This window comes from Thunnus thynnus, chromosome 21 (assembly GCF_963924715.1).
Source record: "Thunnus thynnus chromosome 21, fThuThy2.1, whole genome shotgun sequence".
NCBI classification, from domain to species: Eukaryota; Metazoa; Chordata; class Actinopteri; order Scombriformes; family Scombridae; genus Thunnus; species Thunnus thynnus.
The window spans coordinates 10,758,500-10,775,264 of NC_089537.1; the positions used below are offsets into that span (position 1 = coordinate 10,758,500).

At 40.3% G+C, this 16,765-nt stretch overlaps 1 protein-coding gene across 1 annotated transcript in view; it reads right to left on the minus strand.

The window, feature by feature from the left end:
- Nucleotides 1-6,892: 6,892 nt before the first annotated feature.
- ube3c (ubiquitin protein ligase E3C) overlaps nucleotides 6,893-16,765 on the minus strand; it is a 28,765-nt gene continuing 18,892 nt past the window's right edge. Inside the window, exons 19-24 of the mRNA XM_067577716.1 lie at nucleotides 16,328-16,575; nucleotides 12,830-13,042; nucleotides 10,601-10,789; nucleotides 10,437-10,503; nucleotides 9,713-9,843; nucleotides 6,893-8,039 (exon numbers count right to left, since the gene is read on the minus strand). Of these exons, the coding sequence (XP_067433817.1) occupies nucleotides 7,869-8,039; nucleotides 9,713-9,843; nucleotides 10,437-10,503; nucleotides 10,601-10,789; nucleotides 12,830-13,042; nucleotides 16,328-16,575 (1,019 nt within the window). The 3' untranslated portion in view covers nucleotides 6,893-7,868. The remainder of the gene's footprint in view (nucleotides 8,040-9,712; nucleotides 9,844-10,436; nucleotides 10,504-10,600; nucleotides 10,790-12,829; nucleotides 13,043-16,327; nucleotides 16,576-16,765) is intronic.

The following is a 16,765-nucleotide window of genomic DNA, read 5'->3' on the forward strand; positions in this document are numbered from 1 at the left end:
GAAACGCCACGTAAACGCACAGGAGTTGTCAACGTTTAAAAGTGGGGTGTGGAGAGTTAGTTGGGTTATGGGCATTGGTGGAGTGTTAACTAAGCACATTTATTCAAGTACTGTAGTTAAAGAGCCCCTCCAGACACGTATTAAGTCATAAAAATACTCTGCTTGAAACAATAATGTAGTGTCTAATTGTTTTTTTTCAGAAAGAAAAGTATAATTAGTCTTTATTAAACATGGACTATGCACAAAAAACATTAATCTCAAAATGAGAAGAGATGATTTATGCCAGATTTAGCTATTAGCTCATTTCAATCTGCAGTCCCTGGGCAGGTACACACAGAACAATTACCAGAAAAACATTCATTTCCATGCAACACCATTACATAGTCTCTGCATACAAATCTAAAAACACACATCAACACATAAAAACCAGCACATTCATCCGGTACAACTGTAGAATTACAATTCATCATAATTTAAAATCTGAATGACTGTGAAATTAATGTTGACATGACTGGTTTAAACTCAGCTGGAAGCATATTCCGATGTTTGATGGCCATAAATTAAAATGACATCTCCTTCCTCTTCCTCAATAAAAATGACAGACTCTGTAAATATGTAAATATATTTAATCTCAGAAGTTTAACTGCTGGACACAAGATGTCTCCTACTTCACTAAAAAAGTCCATTCTCAGTGTTATGTGCACTGGAGGCTTCAAGTTTCCAAATCACACTTGTGTAAATTGCATACTGGACCATGATTATCTTCAAAACTAGTTGGGATGTAACAAATCATGCTCATAGGCACAGCAGCTATTTCAACAGATTAATGTGGAAACAGCTTTCTAGTGCCAAACTCTGCACATACATCATTCTGCACAGTGAAGCTCATTCAACTCTAGAAACAAGAAGAAAAACACATTTTTGAGTCAAATTTGAGGTACTTGTACAGTACTGTGCCAAAGTTTTAGCCACTCTAAGTAAAGTGAGGATGCTTACAAAAATAATGCCATGAATAGTTTTTATTATATCAATTAACTTCATACAAAGTTCAGTAAACAGAAGAAACCTAATTCAGAAACAGCAGCAGTTCTCCTCGGTACACCTGCACACAGTTTTTCAAGGTACTTGGCAGCTATGTTGATCCAAGCATACTGGAGAAGTTGAAGGAGAAGTTGTGGGTTTAGGCTGCTTCAGTTGCTTCTGTCTCTTCGTGTGATCCCGGATTGACTCTATGAAGTTGAGATCAGGGCTCTGTGGGGGCCAAACCATCTGCTGCAGGACTGAAGATAGTTCTTAATGACTCTGGCTGTATGTTTGGGGTTGTTGTCATGTTGTCAACACAAATTGTAACAGCTCAGATGCCTCCCTGATGGTATTGCACGATGGATAAGAATCTTAACATCAAAAGTGCCTAAAACTTTTGCACAGCACGGTACTTTACTCAAGTATTTACATTTTATGGTGCTTTGTACTTCTATTCTACTACATTTCTGAGGTAAATATGGTATTTTTTACCCCACTACATTTATTTGCCACTTATAGTTACTATACTTTAAAATAAAATGTTAATATTCTAACTGTTGTTTAAATTGTCTGAATTTTCTTTTCTTTTTTCAAAAAAATATTATAAATTATATATAACATTATGAAAACATATGATACACTTATATACAGTATAATGATGCAGTACTATTACTATGAATCTACCAAAGGTATCTAAAATTTGTTCCATATTGATGAACTACAACATTAAAATGCTCTTATATGTATTTGTTGATAAGTGATAAAAACAAACAATATAATACACTAAAATAATATAACACTCTAACTCTAAACTCTCTAAAACATTGATGCTGATAATACTTCTATACTTTTACTTAAGTAACATTTTAAATTCAGTACTTTTACTCTGAATAATTCTTCCACCACTGGTTATGGGGAGGTGAGAGTCTCATTTATTAATTTAATAGACAATGTTATAACTGACTGGCCGTCGGTGAACACAACTACTTCACCTACTTCCTTGTACATAACAGTAAAATGTTCGTGTTTAATTATCTTTGTTCAGCTATGTTGTCCTTGTTTTGGCTGTATGTCCATGTTCATCTTCCTGAACATTGTTGTGTGTAAGTACATTTAGAGCCTCTAGAAATCAGAGTCAAAGTCCTTGTATGTGTAAACATACCTGACCAATAAAACTGATTCTGATATCTGTATATGAATGGATAGAGGAGAGCATCAGTGTTACAGAGATATATGAGCAATATTGATGTAAAACCTTTGTCACTGTCAAAAAATGTATTAATATTGTAAAATGGAAAAAAAAACTAGTGGCTCACAACAAGTTTTTTTTTGCCCCAAAGTCCTCTATCATGTTAATCTGGCCATGATAACTAGATGGGGATGAGATTCTCTGTTGAAATTTAATCAATCAATACAGTAGAAACAATTAGATTAATTAATTATAATTACCAATGAGCAATAAAGAAAAACTACCCAACTTAAAAATCTATTACTTCTGCTGGTTCTATGTTATTCCTGGTCTGACACCTGGCAGTGAAGATATTGTCTGACTTTGCTCATATCCAGAATATTAAATTCTCTCCATTTCCTGTATCCAGTGTCTCTCCTCCTTTCCTCTACTGACATGTTTGTGTAGCCTTTATATGTAGCTTTTTAAAAGCCTTCTGAAAGCAGACATCACTAGGATCAAGCATCATCAGTAATATCTGTCACATCTGGGATTTTGGGAGGATAACGCCTGTCAAGTCGCATTTAGGAAACACTTGATGAAAGATTTTTACGAAGGGTATTTGAAAGCATCACGTCTTTGAGTGTCGACAGCAGCGCTGTTTCACTGATCTGCTCACACATCCATGATGACACTCAACAGACCCTGCAGGCACGGAGCAGAAGGATGTCTTTACTGCTCATATGTGCATTGTGCAAAAAAACTGAGACTGCACCCTAGAAATCCTCCCAAAGTGAAGAAATTAAGATTAATCACCGAATCACCTTTCATGAAACATGCAGGTACCAAGACCACACAAACGGCTCTCTGCGCCATCTGTCGTGTACTGTGGGAAACAGATGACCTATGACTATTTTCAATATCAGCTTGGCTTACGATAGACTTCTGTGGGAGCCAAATTCTGCCAGAAATGAAAACAAAAAGTCAAAAAGGCTACAAATGATAGCAATAAAAGTTATTTCTAGAAGTGACATAAAAGGTCTTCCCATAATTTTGACTTGCCAAGATAAATATTCTGGTTAATTAGACCTCCAGCTGTTCTGGGAATAGGCCTTTTTAGGCATGTTTGACATGTCTCAGGAGGATAAGCATAGGTGTAGATAATAAAATGAATGATTGCTGCATAACTTACAGGGTTACAAGATGATAGTTTTCACATTTATGGAGTAATCTCCATTGCCTTTTGGGATGTTAGCAGAAAGTAGTGTATGGATATACTTTTTTTGTTCTATTGTGGAGTTTTTTTAAGGCACTGTATAATAGATTAATTTATACAATCAGAATTCAGGCACTGAAATAAAATGGTGGACTGTAAATAAAGTGCAATATAGTAAATATGGAGTGATTTACAAAAACAATTATTATGTTATTGTCTTAGTAATAAATACTGAAGCTCAGGAAATATAGAGAAACGTCAAATCAAGTATGGGCTAGCTGTAACATCGTTAGCAAAACACAAGTTATGTTTTTATGGCTCCTCGCTGGTAACAGCTGTGGCCGGAGGTGTTATGTTTTCAGGATGTCCGTCCGTCCCATTCTCATGAACGCCATATCTCAGGAACGTCTGGAGGAAATTTCTTCAAATTTGGCAAAAACATCCACTTGGACTCAAGGATGAACTGATTGGAATTTAGTTGTCAAAGGTCAAGCTCACAAAACACATTTTTGGTAATAACTCAAGAATTCATAACCTAATTACGAAAAAGTTTCAAGCAAATGTCTACAAGGATAAAATGATAAAGTGATGACGATTTATATCCAAAAGGTCAAAGGTCAACTTCACTGTGACATCATAATGCTCTGAAAAAACACTTTTCTGGTCATTATTCAACGCCATAACTCCAGAACAGAAGGGGAAATTGTGACCATATCTCACATTCGGTCGGATACTGAACTGGTGACACTAATTTTGGGTTCCCACCTTGAAACTGTGGTGATTGTTTAGATCTTCTGTGCTGCTGGGTTGAAGATGTGTGTGAAGCATCTACATTTTAGAATTTGTAGCTTCTTTGCAGCAACGTCCATATCTGTAGCATCGTCTGCTGTCATGGCTACAACTTTATGTTTAATCAGAATCAGCTTTATTGGCCAAGCATGTGAACACATACAAGGAAAATACACTTAATACCTTTTTATTAAAGTCTTCACTACAAATATTATATCAGTCTGGACAGACGTGAATGTAAACTGCAACTTGACTGGTTGGTAGAGGTATACAACCATGAAGTGGTATTTCCAGTTTTTTTTGTCATTTGGTGCCACTGGACAACAGCTGTCACTGTCAGTTATGAAAACATGACTTTGAGTTCTGACTTACCCTGATAGTACAGTGGCAAACTTTTTGGGCTTAAAACAGGTCAGCCTTTATTTTTGTTTAACTGTCTAACTAGCATTACTGCAAAATTAAGACTGGTCTTACACTACAGTCCAGTCTAAACTATCTCTGTGAAACTGGGCCCAGTACACACCCACAGTCCTGAGAAGAGCACTAATCAGGTGAAACACCAGTAGTGGTGTACTATGAGTAGGTAGATGATGTGAGGCAGCAAAATCTCTTGTTCTTTGAAATCAGTTTAGTCAATTTCTTTTAAAAAGTCAAAATTGTGAGATACTAATTAACAGAAACTGTCCATAATTTCAACTAAGTAAGACAATATTTTAACTTTCTAATTCTGACAAATTCACAATTAATATGAGATATCTTGTAAATTTGAATTTGTTGTCAAAGTTGAAATTGGCATCTTGCAATTTTGACTTGGACGACTAAGAATTTGTATTTTTAGTCTTAACTTTAAGTTTTAACTTTTCATCTTTTATGTCTTCCATGCATTCAGGTCCCAACTTAAAAAAACTCCAGCAGGATGCAGGAAATCTGAATTAAAAAAAAAAAAAAAAGACACATCAGCAGGCTGAACTCATCATAACCCAAAGAAACAAAATGAAGCAGTACAGGTTATTGCAGGTTTGAACCGAACTGAGCCTGAAATTACAGACTCGCATTGATTTTAAATGGAAAATGAAGGTCGTTGTTGCAGTTAACGCCGGCTGGAGCTCTTGCCAGCTATAAGAAAGTCCCAATGAAAATGATAGATGGCTATTAATTAAACTGGACATTATGGGTGGTCAGTAGCTAATTAGACTCATTGAGCAGGAAGAATCACAGCAATAGATACCATTCACAGGCCAGTCATTCGCTTGACATATTCACATAGACCTGTTTTGTCTTCTATCAAATTACTTTTATACGCTTTTCTTCGATTGTTAAAGCTGCATGCTGTAATTTACTCGATAAAGTGATACATTTGGAAGACTACAAAAACTAGACAATAATAATTCATGACTGTAAATTATAAAACTCCATTAATGTGGACAATTAAGCTCCTGCCCACATGCAGTTTTTGAAACCCAGAAATAGGGTTGGCCTACTTCATGTTCATGTCCAGACAGGCAGAGAGCGCGCTCATTATGCAGCACTGTCACATATAATACTGCCCTAATGTGCTGCTATGATTAATTAATAAGTCTTCAGTTTTGCCTGAAAACTCTTTAAGCTTGTGGATACATATTCATAAAGCTCAGGTTGAGTCAAACTTATGGCCAAAATGTATGATTATGTATCTTTAAAAGGCTTCCAGAAGGTCACCGGCATCATCAGGAGTAGTTTTCTGTTTCATTCATTACAAGTTGGCACTGCTGGCACATGATTTTATGTGAACTGTCTTGCAAATATGCAATCATATAAGCCTATAAATGTTCAAGATGTTGTCCATGCAGTATGATTTGTTGACCACTAGATGGCACTCTATTATAACAAAACATCACCTGAGAGGGCTCCTTCCTGTTTGATGCAACGCCTGCACACAAGAATCTGTCTCATGATTTGTTGCACAGCTTGTTCATTGAGGTACTGCTTCAGGTATGTTTCCATGTTACAGTTATCTGGTTTACGGCCCCATTTCCACACATGCACAGTTGATGGCATTTTTGGAATAATTTTCCTGAAAGTAGGCTCACTATCAAGTGATATTTGATGTTTCCTGGCTCTGCAGCAAGATAAACAAGGCTAAAAGCTTCAATTAGCCTTTAAAAGGCCTATGAGTGAGCTAAAGTATATTGCTCACTGAGGATGATTCATAACACTCTGCATTAACTTTGTCAGTTATAATCCATCACAAGGTAATAGTCTTAAATAAATCTCATAGTAATTGAGATGAATCCCTCATTTCAATGACAAGTCTGGTTTTTAAGACCCAATTACCACTTTGAGTTCCCTGGGCCAGCAATGTGTGGGGTTCGGGCTCTGGAACGAGGAGAGGGGGGTGGCAGTTGGCTGTTTCAGCAGAGAGGAGAGGCTGGAGAGATGGACTCGGTCCAAAAAGGGATGGATATCTTCCTGGGCTCTGCTGCATCAGAGGGCAGGTAGATTTATGACAAACGCACACAATCTTAATTTGTGCTCAGCCCGATAATGCATCTCAAGGCCAGAATAGTTCTGCTCAGTGTTTCTTAACTGGATGTTTCTTTAATTATATGTCAGAGGCCATAAAACTCAGGAGGAGATTTTCCCACAAAGCACTGTTTTATGTCTTAGTCATTACTGTTAATTACAAGCAACAAGAAAAGAGACTTAGGGAAGGAAAATGCAAAAAGAAAAGTGGGTTTATTCGTTTCTATACACTCTTTTTTGTCACCCTGTCGGTACACTGATCATTTATAAGCCTTATCAATGACGGGACATTGTTGCTGTCCCCTCCAGAGAGCAAACTTTAGGGCGCTGATCAGGGAAGAGATTGTTCACCTTAGCAAGCGTGTGTGAAAACATGAGGCCTCCATTCAGCACACAAAAGGAAAGAAAAACAAATCTGTACAAATACTGAATAAATGAATAATACAAGAGTTGTAGTTGTAAACATATACATATTCACAAATCCATAATCATACAATACTTTCCCGCAATCTAGTCTCGCAACAGAAGCCGTTTTTCCTTATTGACACATCCGATGGCATGTGCACACTTATGAGTATCAGACATGACGGTTATTACTAGTAATAATTTGAGAGAAATCACAAAAACTGAGTTTTGATGACTTCTATGAGAAAATGCATGATGGCTCTACACAAATGCTCCTCCGCCTCCACAGCCCCCCTCCCCCCTCTCCAAAAAAAAACTGTCCATTCATATGAGATTACACAAGAGAGTTGTGTTCTTTGTTTTTATTTCAGCGCTTGATATTTCCTGCAAAATTCAACCATATCGCTGTTCTCCTGAAGTGTTCTGACAACCGATTAAACATTTAAATTACTTAAAAGCAAAGAGGTTGTTTTTTTTTTTTAAAAAAAGGCTTCCTACCCCGCTCAATCCTTCACCCCCTCTCTTCAGTCAGTGGGTGATCATCCCCTCACCCTCGGCTTGGCACGCACACACACACACACACACACACACGCACACGCACACACACACACAAACACACAGTAAATCAGGCGGGTCAGTGCATCTTTGCTCTCTTCCCCCACCACCCCACCACCCCCCCCCCTCTTCTCGAGTCTTTCTCCCCCAAGCCGTTATCTGTGGCGTCGAGTCCGTGGATGCAGGGACAGAGAAGCCCTTCGCCCCTCCTCAGCTCAGCTCGAACCCGGCGGAGGACTCGATGGCGTACAGGAGCTTGTTCCTCATCAGGTGCTGATCGATGAACTCCGGCAGCTTCAGCAGGTTCATGCAGGTGCTGGCGGTGGGCAGCCGCTCCAGGTCGGAGCCACCGTTGTGGATGCAGAAGGCCGGGTAAAGCTCCTGTGTGCATACGTAAGCTGTTAATAAGCACCTGACAGTTGGATTAAAGCTTAAGAGAAATCTGATCGTCGTGCTACATTTACTGACATAAGGAAAAATGAGATGTGATTCAACTCGTGTCGGTGGTGATCAAAATGTCCGAAGCAATCCCGATTAAGCAATAAATGTCAAATTCCACAAGGGGATAAATGTTAAAAGACAGACATTAAGCGTTAAGCTAATACAGTGGAAGTATAAATTTAGGAAATTAGCTTAGTGCTTGAAAGGGACTGAGTGGGAAACTGGCCCACAGTTTGACCCTTGGATGAGATGCTGGAGGAATGGTCATTTCATGTTGTCTATCTGGCATTTTTTAAATCAAACCCACTTGCGATGAGGCCACCTCATCTGCAGACTGTGACACTGACCGTTTCCATCACAAGCCGGGCTGCCGAACGAGCTCCTCCACCCTGATTTCATTCTGCTATTTAAAGTTAGCGTATATACGGTTCAGCGGCCATACCAGCCCGATTAAATGGCTCTTCGGGGGCTTAGCCGTAATGACCCCATTTTTCTGACAATTACCGTATTAAACTATCGTTGCTTATTGAGAAAGTGTCATTACCACGGCTATCATTTTGGAAAAAAAGAGAGTTTCCATCATCTTTTTTAAATGGCTTCTCCTGACAGAGCTATTTCTCCTCTAATGAATCCTGGGCCGTTTTCACGACAGCTAATTAAGGCTTAGCTGGCTCAAGCTGAGGGCCGGGTCAGGGGCCGCTCCCCCCACGAATTACCGCCCTTTACGGCCTGAAGAAGAGACGAGGGGGGAGGAGGGAAGTATCCACATGCTGGCCAAAGTCAAATTGATTAAATGAGGAGGCTAGGCAACTCTTAAACCCAGAGAGGAGGGACTGCGAAGGATTTTAAGGAGAGCTTTGTTCCTTCATTCCACTGCAGAGCAGCAATTAGGTTTTCTTAACTAATGACAGTAATAAAGTGTACTAAAACCAATCATATGATGATTACAGCTTCTGGTTAGACGAAGTAAGACACATAAAAACTCTCTAATGGCCCGAGCAACACTTTCTGCTTTTTTCCTTCCTTATCTCGAACTACTTAAGTATCCCACAAATCAAGTCAGTGAGAAAGTGAAATGGCCGCCAATTAGGAAATCATTTCAGAAAGAGGAGGTTAGAAATAATGATTCAGCACTGTTGAAACAATATTTAGAAGCAGAGGATATGGTTTCTTTGTATGTTCGTTTTACAGGAAATTGCTGCTTTCTGCAGTGTCACACAGAAGGCAAAAGTTCGAAAGTTCAACCTGCTACTTATTTCTGAATAGTGATATTTGTCCAGCCAAGATCTCTGGCCAAGCCCACACATACAGAGTTCTTCAACAGAGGAAGGTCGTGAACTATAAAACAACAGTGGACGTGGAGATAAGACCTCACCACACTAGGCCAGTCTTATCGCCGCTTAATTTGAAAATGATCATTTTGAGGGCTGTTATCAGTCTAGGTATTTTCATTACAAGCCCATTAAGAGGGAACACTCCCTTCTGTTGAGCTTGGAAAAGCTGCTGATAATGGAGGATACCGGCAGTACACAGTCTGAGAGGTAAGTGTAGGGAGAGAGGGAGAAGAAAAGACGGAGCGAGGCGAGAGGGGGGGGGGGTTCAAGTCTAGTCACCTTGAAGCCCAGCAGCGGTGGTCTGGAGCAGCTGGTGACAAACTTCAGTAACTTGCGCTTTTCCTCGTCTGTGAAGCCTTCGACCACCTCCCAGAAGGTCTGGATGACGGGGTGAGTGGCTGAGTATCCGCCTGGAGGATATATACACACACATTACCCTATTATATATATCATTAAAATACATAGATATGCATGTCACTGAAATCCTGCATGTCAATTCCCAAACTGTGTGATGGTTACAAGATATTGCTACTCTAGCACAAATATCTTTAAAGTCCCTCAGTCAAAAATTTTCTTCTTGTTACCTCAGTTGGATGTTTGAGCTAGTTTGGCACTAGAAGGTTGTTTTCACATTTATCTGCTAGAAGTGGAAAGTTTCTCCGTGTTTACTTAACATCTGAGTTTAAGACGTGTACCTACGCGCATTATTTGTGACATCACAGCGATTTTGGAGCCAATTGTGGTCCAGTATTCAACTTACACAAGTGTTACATGGAAACTTGAAGCCTCCAGTGGACAAACACTGAGAATAGACTTAACAGTGAAGTAGGAGACGTATCGCATCCATTTGCATACTCATAGATTGTGGATTTTTAATAATGGAGCAGAGGTAGATGTCATTTTAAGGGTTTTTAAGGGAGTAATTAACCATATCAGACACAAATTACTAATTAAAGCAGAGTATTTTTATATGTCTTCAAACATGTCTGACATCAGCTCCTACCTGAGTAGTTTGTGAACTTTTTCAGGTCGTCAAGACAAATTGGCACATGAGCCCCAGATATCAGCACCTGTTCAAGAAGTAGAGAAACATACATTTGAAGTTTCCGTGAGTTATAAATATGTTTCCATAATTATGTGCAGTTTTTCTTGCCGTGTGCGGACTACCTGGATCTCCTGCTGGTCAAACATGCGCAGCCACTCCAGGTTGACCACATTGGCCAGGCCCTGTCTGAAGGCCAGGCAGTGAGGCCTGATCTGCTTGTTCAGTCTGTAGTCAGCCACCAGATGGATGTAAGCTATCCGGTTTGCTGTGGTCACAGGAATGTCTTTTCCTCCCAGCTTCAGTTCAACCACCTGGATAAAAAAAGTCACAAGGGATTTACAAGGTTATTTCACAGTCTATCACAAACTATCTGAATATCTTAGCTCTTATTCTGATAGCACCCTAGTAATATAACTGTCAGACAGGTGGCCATATTGCATCCTTCATCCTTCATTACGCATATGCTTGAGTCTGCATCCAATGCCAGATGACCAACAAACAATGTAAGAGGTTTAATTGTGCCAGGTGGATTTAATTCAATCACAGAAAAGGTAATTAAAATGTTTTCCAACAGCACTCTGATTAAAGGTAAGGCTCTCTGTGAGAGTTTGCGGTTAAGTGCATTTCAGTGTTTCTAAATATAGCACATCCAATGAACATCTGGTCCAATACAATTTGGCCCCGAGCTCTCTTTCATTAGCTTTAGAGCAGTTAGCGCTTGATAAAATGTGCTCATCTCTGTTCATAAAGCCGGGTGTATGATGACATCAAAACGTCTACCGGAGGACAGAATACTGTATGCGACGCTCATCTTTGACGACGCAGTTTTCCTGCATTTGATCTTGAGATTTTTTTTCATGGGAGTCATGGGATTATTTCATGTGCTGTATTTACTCAAATTAGAAATAAATGTATAAATGGAACATAATACTAAACAAGAGCAAGATAAGAGCATATATACACATACAAGTATGGACATATACAAGGAATAATGACTTTCTGTGGTTAAATAACTTCAATTTATATCACTTTTCATGTCATGGTTTTAAAGTTTTGCCCTTTTTCTACAGTATAAATTGCAATACAAAAGGTGTAAATCAGATAATCATCATTTTTATTTTTTCACTTTAGTTTCTGATGCATTTCCTACAAATATTGCAACATTCACAAGGTGTGAAGTCTTGTCAAAATGTATCTTTAAATCCACACATTGGATTTAACTCTAAAAAACCTTAATTCAAGCTTGTTAAAGACCCAGTAAGATCCAGTTTTGGGAGGTTTATTGTTATCTGTTATCTAAGGGATGTGCACACATCTACCTTTATGTACCTTTTTCTGAAAAGTTTTCTCAAAGATCATCATGACAAAAGTTAAACAGGAAAACTGCATCCGTAAAGATTTGTCACATGTAGACTGTCAACAAAACCGACTGAGAGACACTTAACAGGATATTTGCTTAACAGTACAAACTACAATCAAAAATTACAATAGAGTTGAATCAGTGCCTCTCTGACGTAGTCTTGACTAAAACTGATTGATAAGCTTCATAAAGGTATTCAATGCAGGGCTGTTGAGTTAGATTGTATTATAATGTAAGGTGTTCCTCTTGTTTAGTCCAGGTCCTGAATGTTGTCTACTGCATGTGGCCTTACTGACAGGCAATCATTTCCTGCTTTTTTCCTCCCCCGCAGTAGATTCTGATTATGTGCTAATGTAAGAGAATTACTGCCGTTATCTTGCTTGCTTTGGCTATCTCGCGAGGGCAAATGCAGGGCAGACTGCTCCCGGGTGTGTGCCTAATCTTTCACAAATTGTTTTCCCTATCGTGTTTGCGATGCCTTATTTGCGACCAGGAGGGCTACATTGTAACTCAGACCATTTCAGGTGTTGTTTGAGAAGAGCTAATAAGACGCGTTAAGGCCTTGAGCAAACAGGGGCTCCGGGTAGTGTGCAGGTCTGGGCCCAGGTGACTCAAAGTGGTGGTGGCGGCTCGTCTCTGCAGCCTTGAGCTTTGGAGGGGACGTGCTTAAGAGCAGCTAGTTGCTTCTGTCAGGCGTGTTTTAAGATAATTCCTGGGGGAAAGGCAGGTGGAATGGTCAACAGAGTCGCTGTGTTCGCTGCACTGCAGCAGAGCTTAGGGCGACAGTGGCGACGTGCTTTATCTCTCTCAGGGCTGAAAAGTGGTACATCATGAGGGAAATGAATTATTAACGCCACAAAGAGGAGCCAAACAGGAGGAAGGAAAGACGGCTGAATGAGAGGTACTGACCATGACAGAAATGAAAACATGTGACATGTGAATCATTTATCCAACTCCATCCCAACCTGTCCCCGTCCCCATCCCCAGTCACCTGAGCTTCTCCCAGATCATTGTTGACCACGGTAAAGTTGAGGCCGAGCTCCTCTACGTCTCCCTCGTAGCTCTTGAGGAAGAGGAGGTTGCGGTACATCTCCGGGTCCAGTGAGGCCAAGTGGTGGATGTCCACATCGGCGCTGGTTCCCAGAAGTTTGGACAGGAAGAAACTGGCGAAAGGCAACTCCACCAGCATGTTCTCGTAAAGCGCCTGCGTAAAAAAGGTGGATGTTAACTAGAGGACAAACAAGGAAGTTTGTCTATTGTTGTAAATACACCGGCAAAACATCAATCGGTACAAACGAGAAAGTGCTCGGAGCATTAAACACAGGGATTGTTTATTGCTTGGGTGTCACTGAATAAAACATGATGATTAGATAACCGAGATAACTAAATGGACTGCGTAGCAAGCATAATATTACTATGTACATATTCAAAAATCTGATTACAACATACATTATACAATATTAAATTTGCACTACTACTTTTATATCAAAGAATCAAGTGATAAGATAGTAAATCTGGTCACATCAGAGTGACTGAAAGCATAACATGGCACACAATCTATCTAAAACACACAGGCTTCTGTTTCACCCGCCTCAAACTTTATAAATGCCAATTCTCACCTTGACCTTAAATGCCATTAAGAACCACAGCCGGGCAGGTGACTCATAAAAACCCAAAGCTAATGTACTGGAATAGTCCGAAAAAGAGCCCGTTGGAGGCATTAAAATATACAGGTCTTTATAAATGATAGCGTTAAAAACCCTGACCGCATCAGCTAAATGGATTATAAATCTAGAGGATTTCCATAATGCATGCATCTTAAACACACAGGCGTGCATAAATCACAGCTATTTTCTAAACACAGGTTAATTGCACAACTTCAAACATTGTCTATTTTTTATGCAAAATAATCCACTTAGTATTTCTCCCGTGGCCGCTGCTCGTTTCAGACCATATGCGCGGCGTGGCCCCTTGAAACCTATCAATAACACTTGTGCCGGGAAGAGGCAGCAATAAGTATATGGAAAAAACCTGTAGCCTTATTTTTTCAATGCCACTTACTTTATTTATGAGTGTTTATTGCCAGAAATTGTGCCAAAATGACTTGGGCTGGAAAGAATTAATTATTATGGCCCGGGCCTTTTAATATAAGTGAGTGCAGTGGCAACGCAATTAAAGCAGATCGCAGCACCATCAGGTGGAATAAATGCCAGCAACATTGCAGGTGCATTCTGTTAGCTGCCAAATAAATTCCTTAATTTACAACATTAGGAATCAATAAAATTATAATGCCTGTCAAATGCATCACTATTAATCAGGGGTGCCAACCTCACACACCTCTGAGGGGAACTATAAGTCGTCTGGGATCAATGGGGAAAAGACTGTGGAGAAGTCTGGTGAGTAAAGGAGAGAGGAGGATCAAACTTTCCTCACCCTCACAGTTACAAGAGCAGAGAGGCCACTGCTGATGAGGTTGGAGGTTTTGTACTAATGAGAGATGGATGAGGCGAACAGAGAACCTCCTTCAGGCCATAATGCATAATGAGAAACTAGATTTTTTTCTTGACAAAACAATCTTAATCTTGTCCCATCACGATTAAATTAACTTTTCAGTCTTTAAACTAGAGTGATAGCAGCAAAGTAACCTGTTTTCATGTTTCCCCATTTGTGGCTTAAATCTTTCAGCTTGTCAGCTGGGTGGACAAGTGAGGAAGAAGGATGATGACCGGCCGCTATTCTGATGTTCAATCCCATTTCAGTGAGTACCCTAGACAAGCCACTCCTGCCTGTAATACATCACCTCCACAACAATGGCACGCCTCGGACATTAATTAACAATATTAATCTCCCGTGTCCTTTGAGCCACACTGTGCACTGTGCACATTGCAGCAGCGGTGATGCAATCCCAATCTATATAAACGGTTGCCTTTTATCCAGGCAATAACGGCACTAAACAAATATCAATACACCTCTCAAATGGCCACTCAAACGTCCATTTTTATGGAGAAAGAGGAACTTACGGTAGGGTTAATTGAAAGTCAAATTCAAATTAATTTCCCCCCGCCTAATTGCCTGAACCATTAGCTATGGAGAGCACAATATCGAAGGAGTGGGAGCTTGTAGCTGCTGATTGATCATTTCTCACTTGCGCAGAATACAGACAGGAAGAGGAGAAGGCGGAGGAGGCGGAGGAGGAGGAGTTACGATGCCCTGATAAGTGGACCGGACCATCTCGGGCCGAGCAAGAGAGAAGAGACCTGGATGTTCCTGACTGTAAAACAGATCAAAATGCTATTACCACATGCTTTGAACGCTTATTTATGTCCTGTCTGCTTGGGCTCGCTGATTTAGTGCCAGCCAAATGCAATCACTACACAAACAAGAGGTAGGAATCATCGGCTAATGGAAGCCCTAATTGAGAGGTGACCGCTTGTCATGAGGTAATTCTTCTCCGGTTGAGATGATAGCCCCCCCACGAGGAAGGCATCTTGATAAACAATCACTAGCACATGCATTAAGGATGATTTAGAAACATTAGCCTCTAATAAATAGTGCCATCACAGGAAGGAAGGGACAGAAAAACAATGCCGTCAACAGATTACGCATGGGGCTAATTAACAAAACTGAGGTTTGCACAAGTGCCAGGTTCAAGTTCTAAACCCCCAACCCGAAAATCTTTTGAAGAAATTCCCCTCTATGTACATATGCAGCGAAGGTAGCCTTGACACTGACTGTGACTTATTTTAATTATGTATTGACGTATTGGCCTTGAAATCAAGGCCGTCTGTGACTTAAGGCCCAAACACAATGAAAGCGTCTGCATGTTCTGAAGTACACCGACAGTTTTAAATGGCTGAATGTGTATCAAAAGTGTTATAAGGCGCGCCAAACTGCCTCAACGCCCCTTCTCTAGACTCCTTGTTTCGATTTTGGGGCATCAAATGAAGACCCAGCGACCAAAGCTGAGAGAATGAGTGAGAGAGAGAGAGAGAGAGATAGAGATAGAGAGAGAGAGAGAGAGAGAGAGAGAGAGACGGGGCGGTGGTGGTCGAGCGAGGAGAGGGAGCAGAAAGCCGGCGAAATAAAACGTTATGTTATGATTATTTCACAGGGGTTACGTTCTAAAGCGCAAATAAATAACCATCAAACACTCAACGGATGATTTACTGTGGAAACAGACGCTCTTAGTTGCATTTTCCTCCTCTGCATTTCATTCGTTCATTACATCCGACTAATGCAGCAGTAAATACTGAGAAGAACAGGACAAATCCGTGTTGGTTCTGTGGTGTTGGCATTTCAAAAAAAAGCGTCGAATGAGACTTGTCAGTTAACGCTTTCAGTGCATTTGGGCCTTTAATCTTTAAATTTTCTTGATACCTTTTGCCAGCAGCTTCTTCAGACATTCTTCCTGCTTTTGGGGCTTTAAAAAAGCCTGAAATATCTAACAGGAATAGAGAATTTTCCACTAGATTTTACTTTGGATGCTCACCTTTCCAAGGATCCTGCCCAGGAAGTAATAATGCCTCGTGAAAGAGTCTCCGACCAGCATCTCCGCAGCGGGGCTGGGATACAGCAAACCCTCGTTAGTCGTCTTGAAGAAGCCCTGGTTGGGGTTGAAGCCCGACTTCAGGAGTTCGTTCAGGAACTCCCGAAAGATTCCGCCACCGTCAATGCCCGCCTCATCCAGACCGTGAGCGTTCAGCAGATGGACTCTGATCCTTTTCTTCAGGTCTGGTTCTAATGTGAGGACACAAGGCAGGAGAAAGAGTTTATGATGGTACAAAAAGAAGGATGAACACATTGCCCGCTAAAGTTCACGGTCACTTTATCATCACTCAATAAATGTGATCAACAGTCCACCCAAGATGTCAGTCACTTTCATTCTTCATTTAATTCACTGTAATTTCCAGCAGGCTGACAGTGTCTC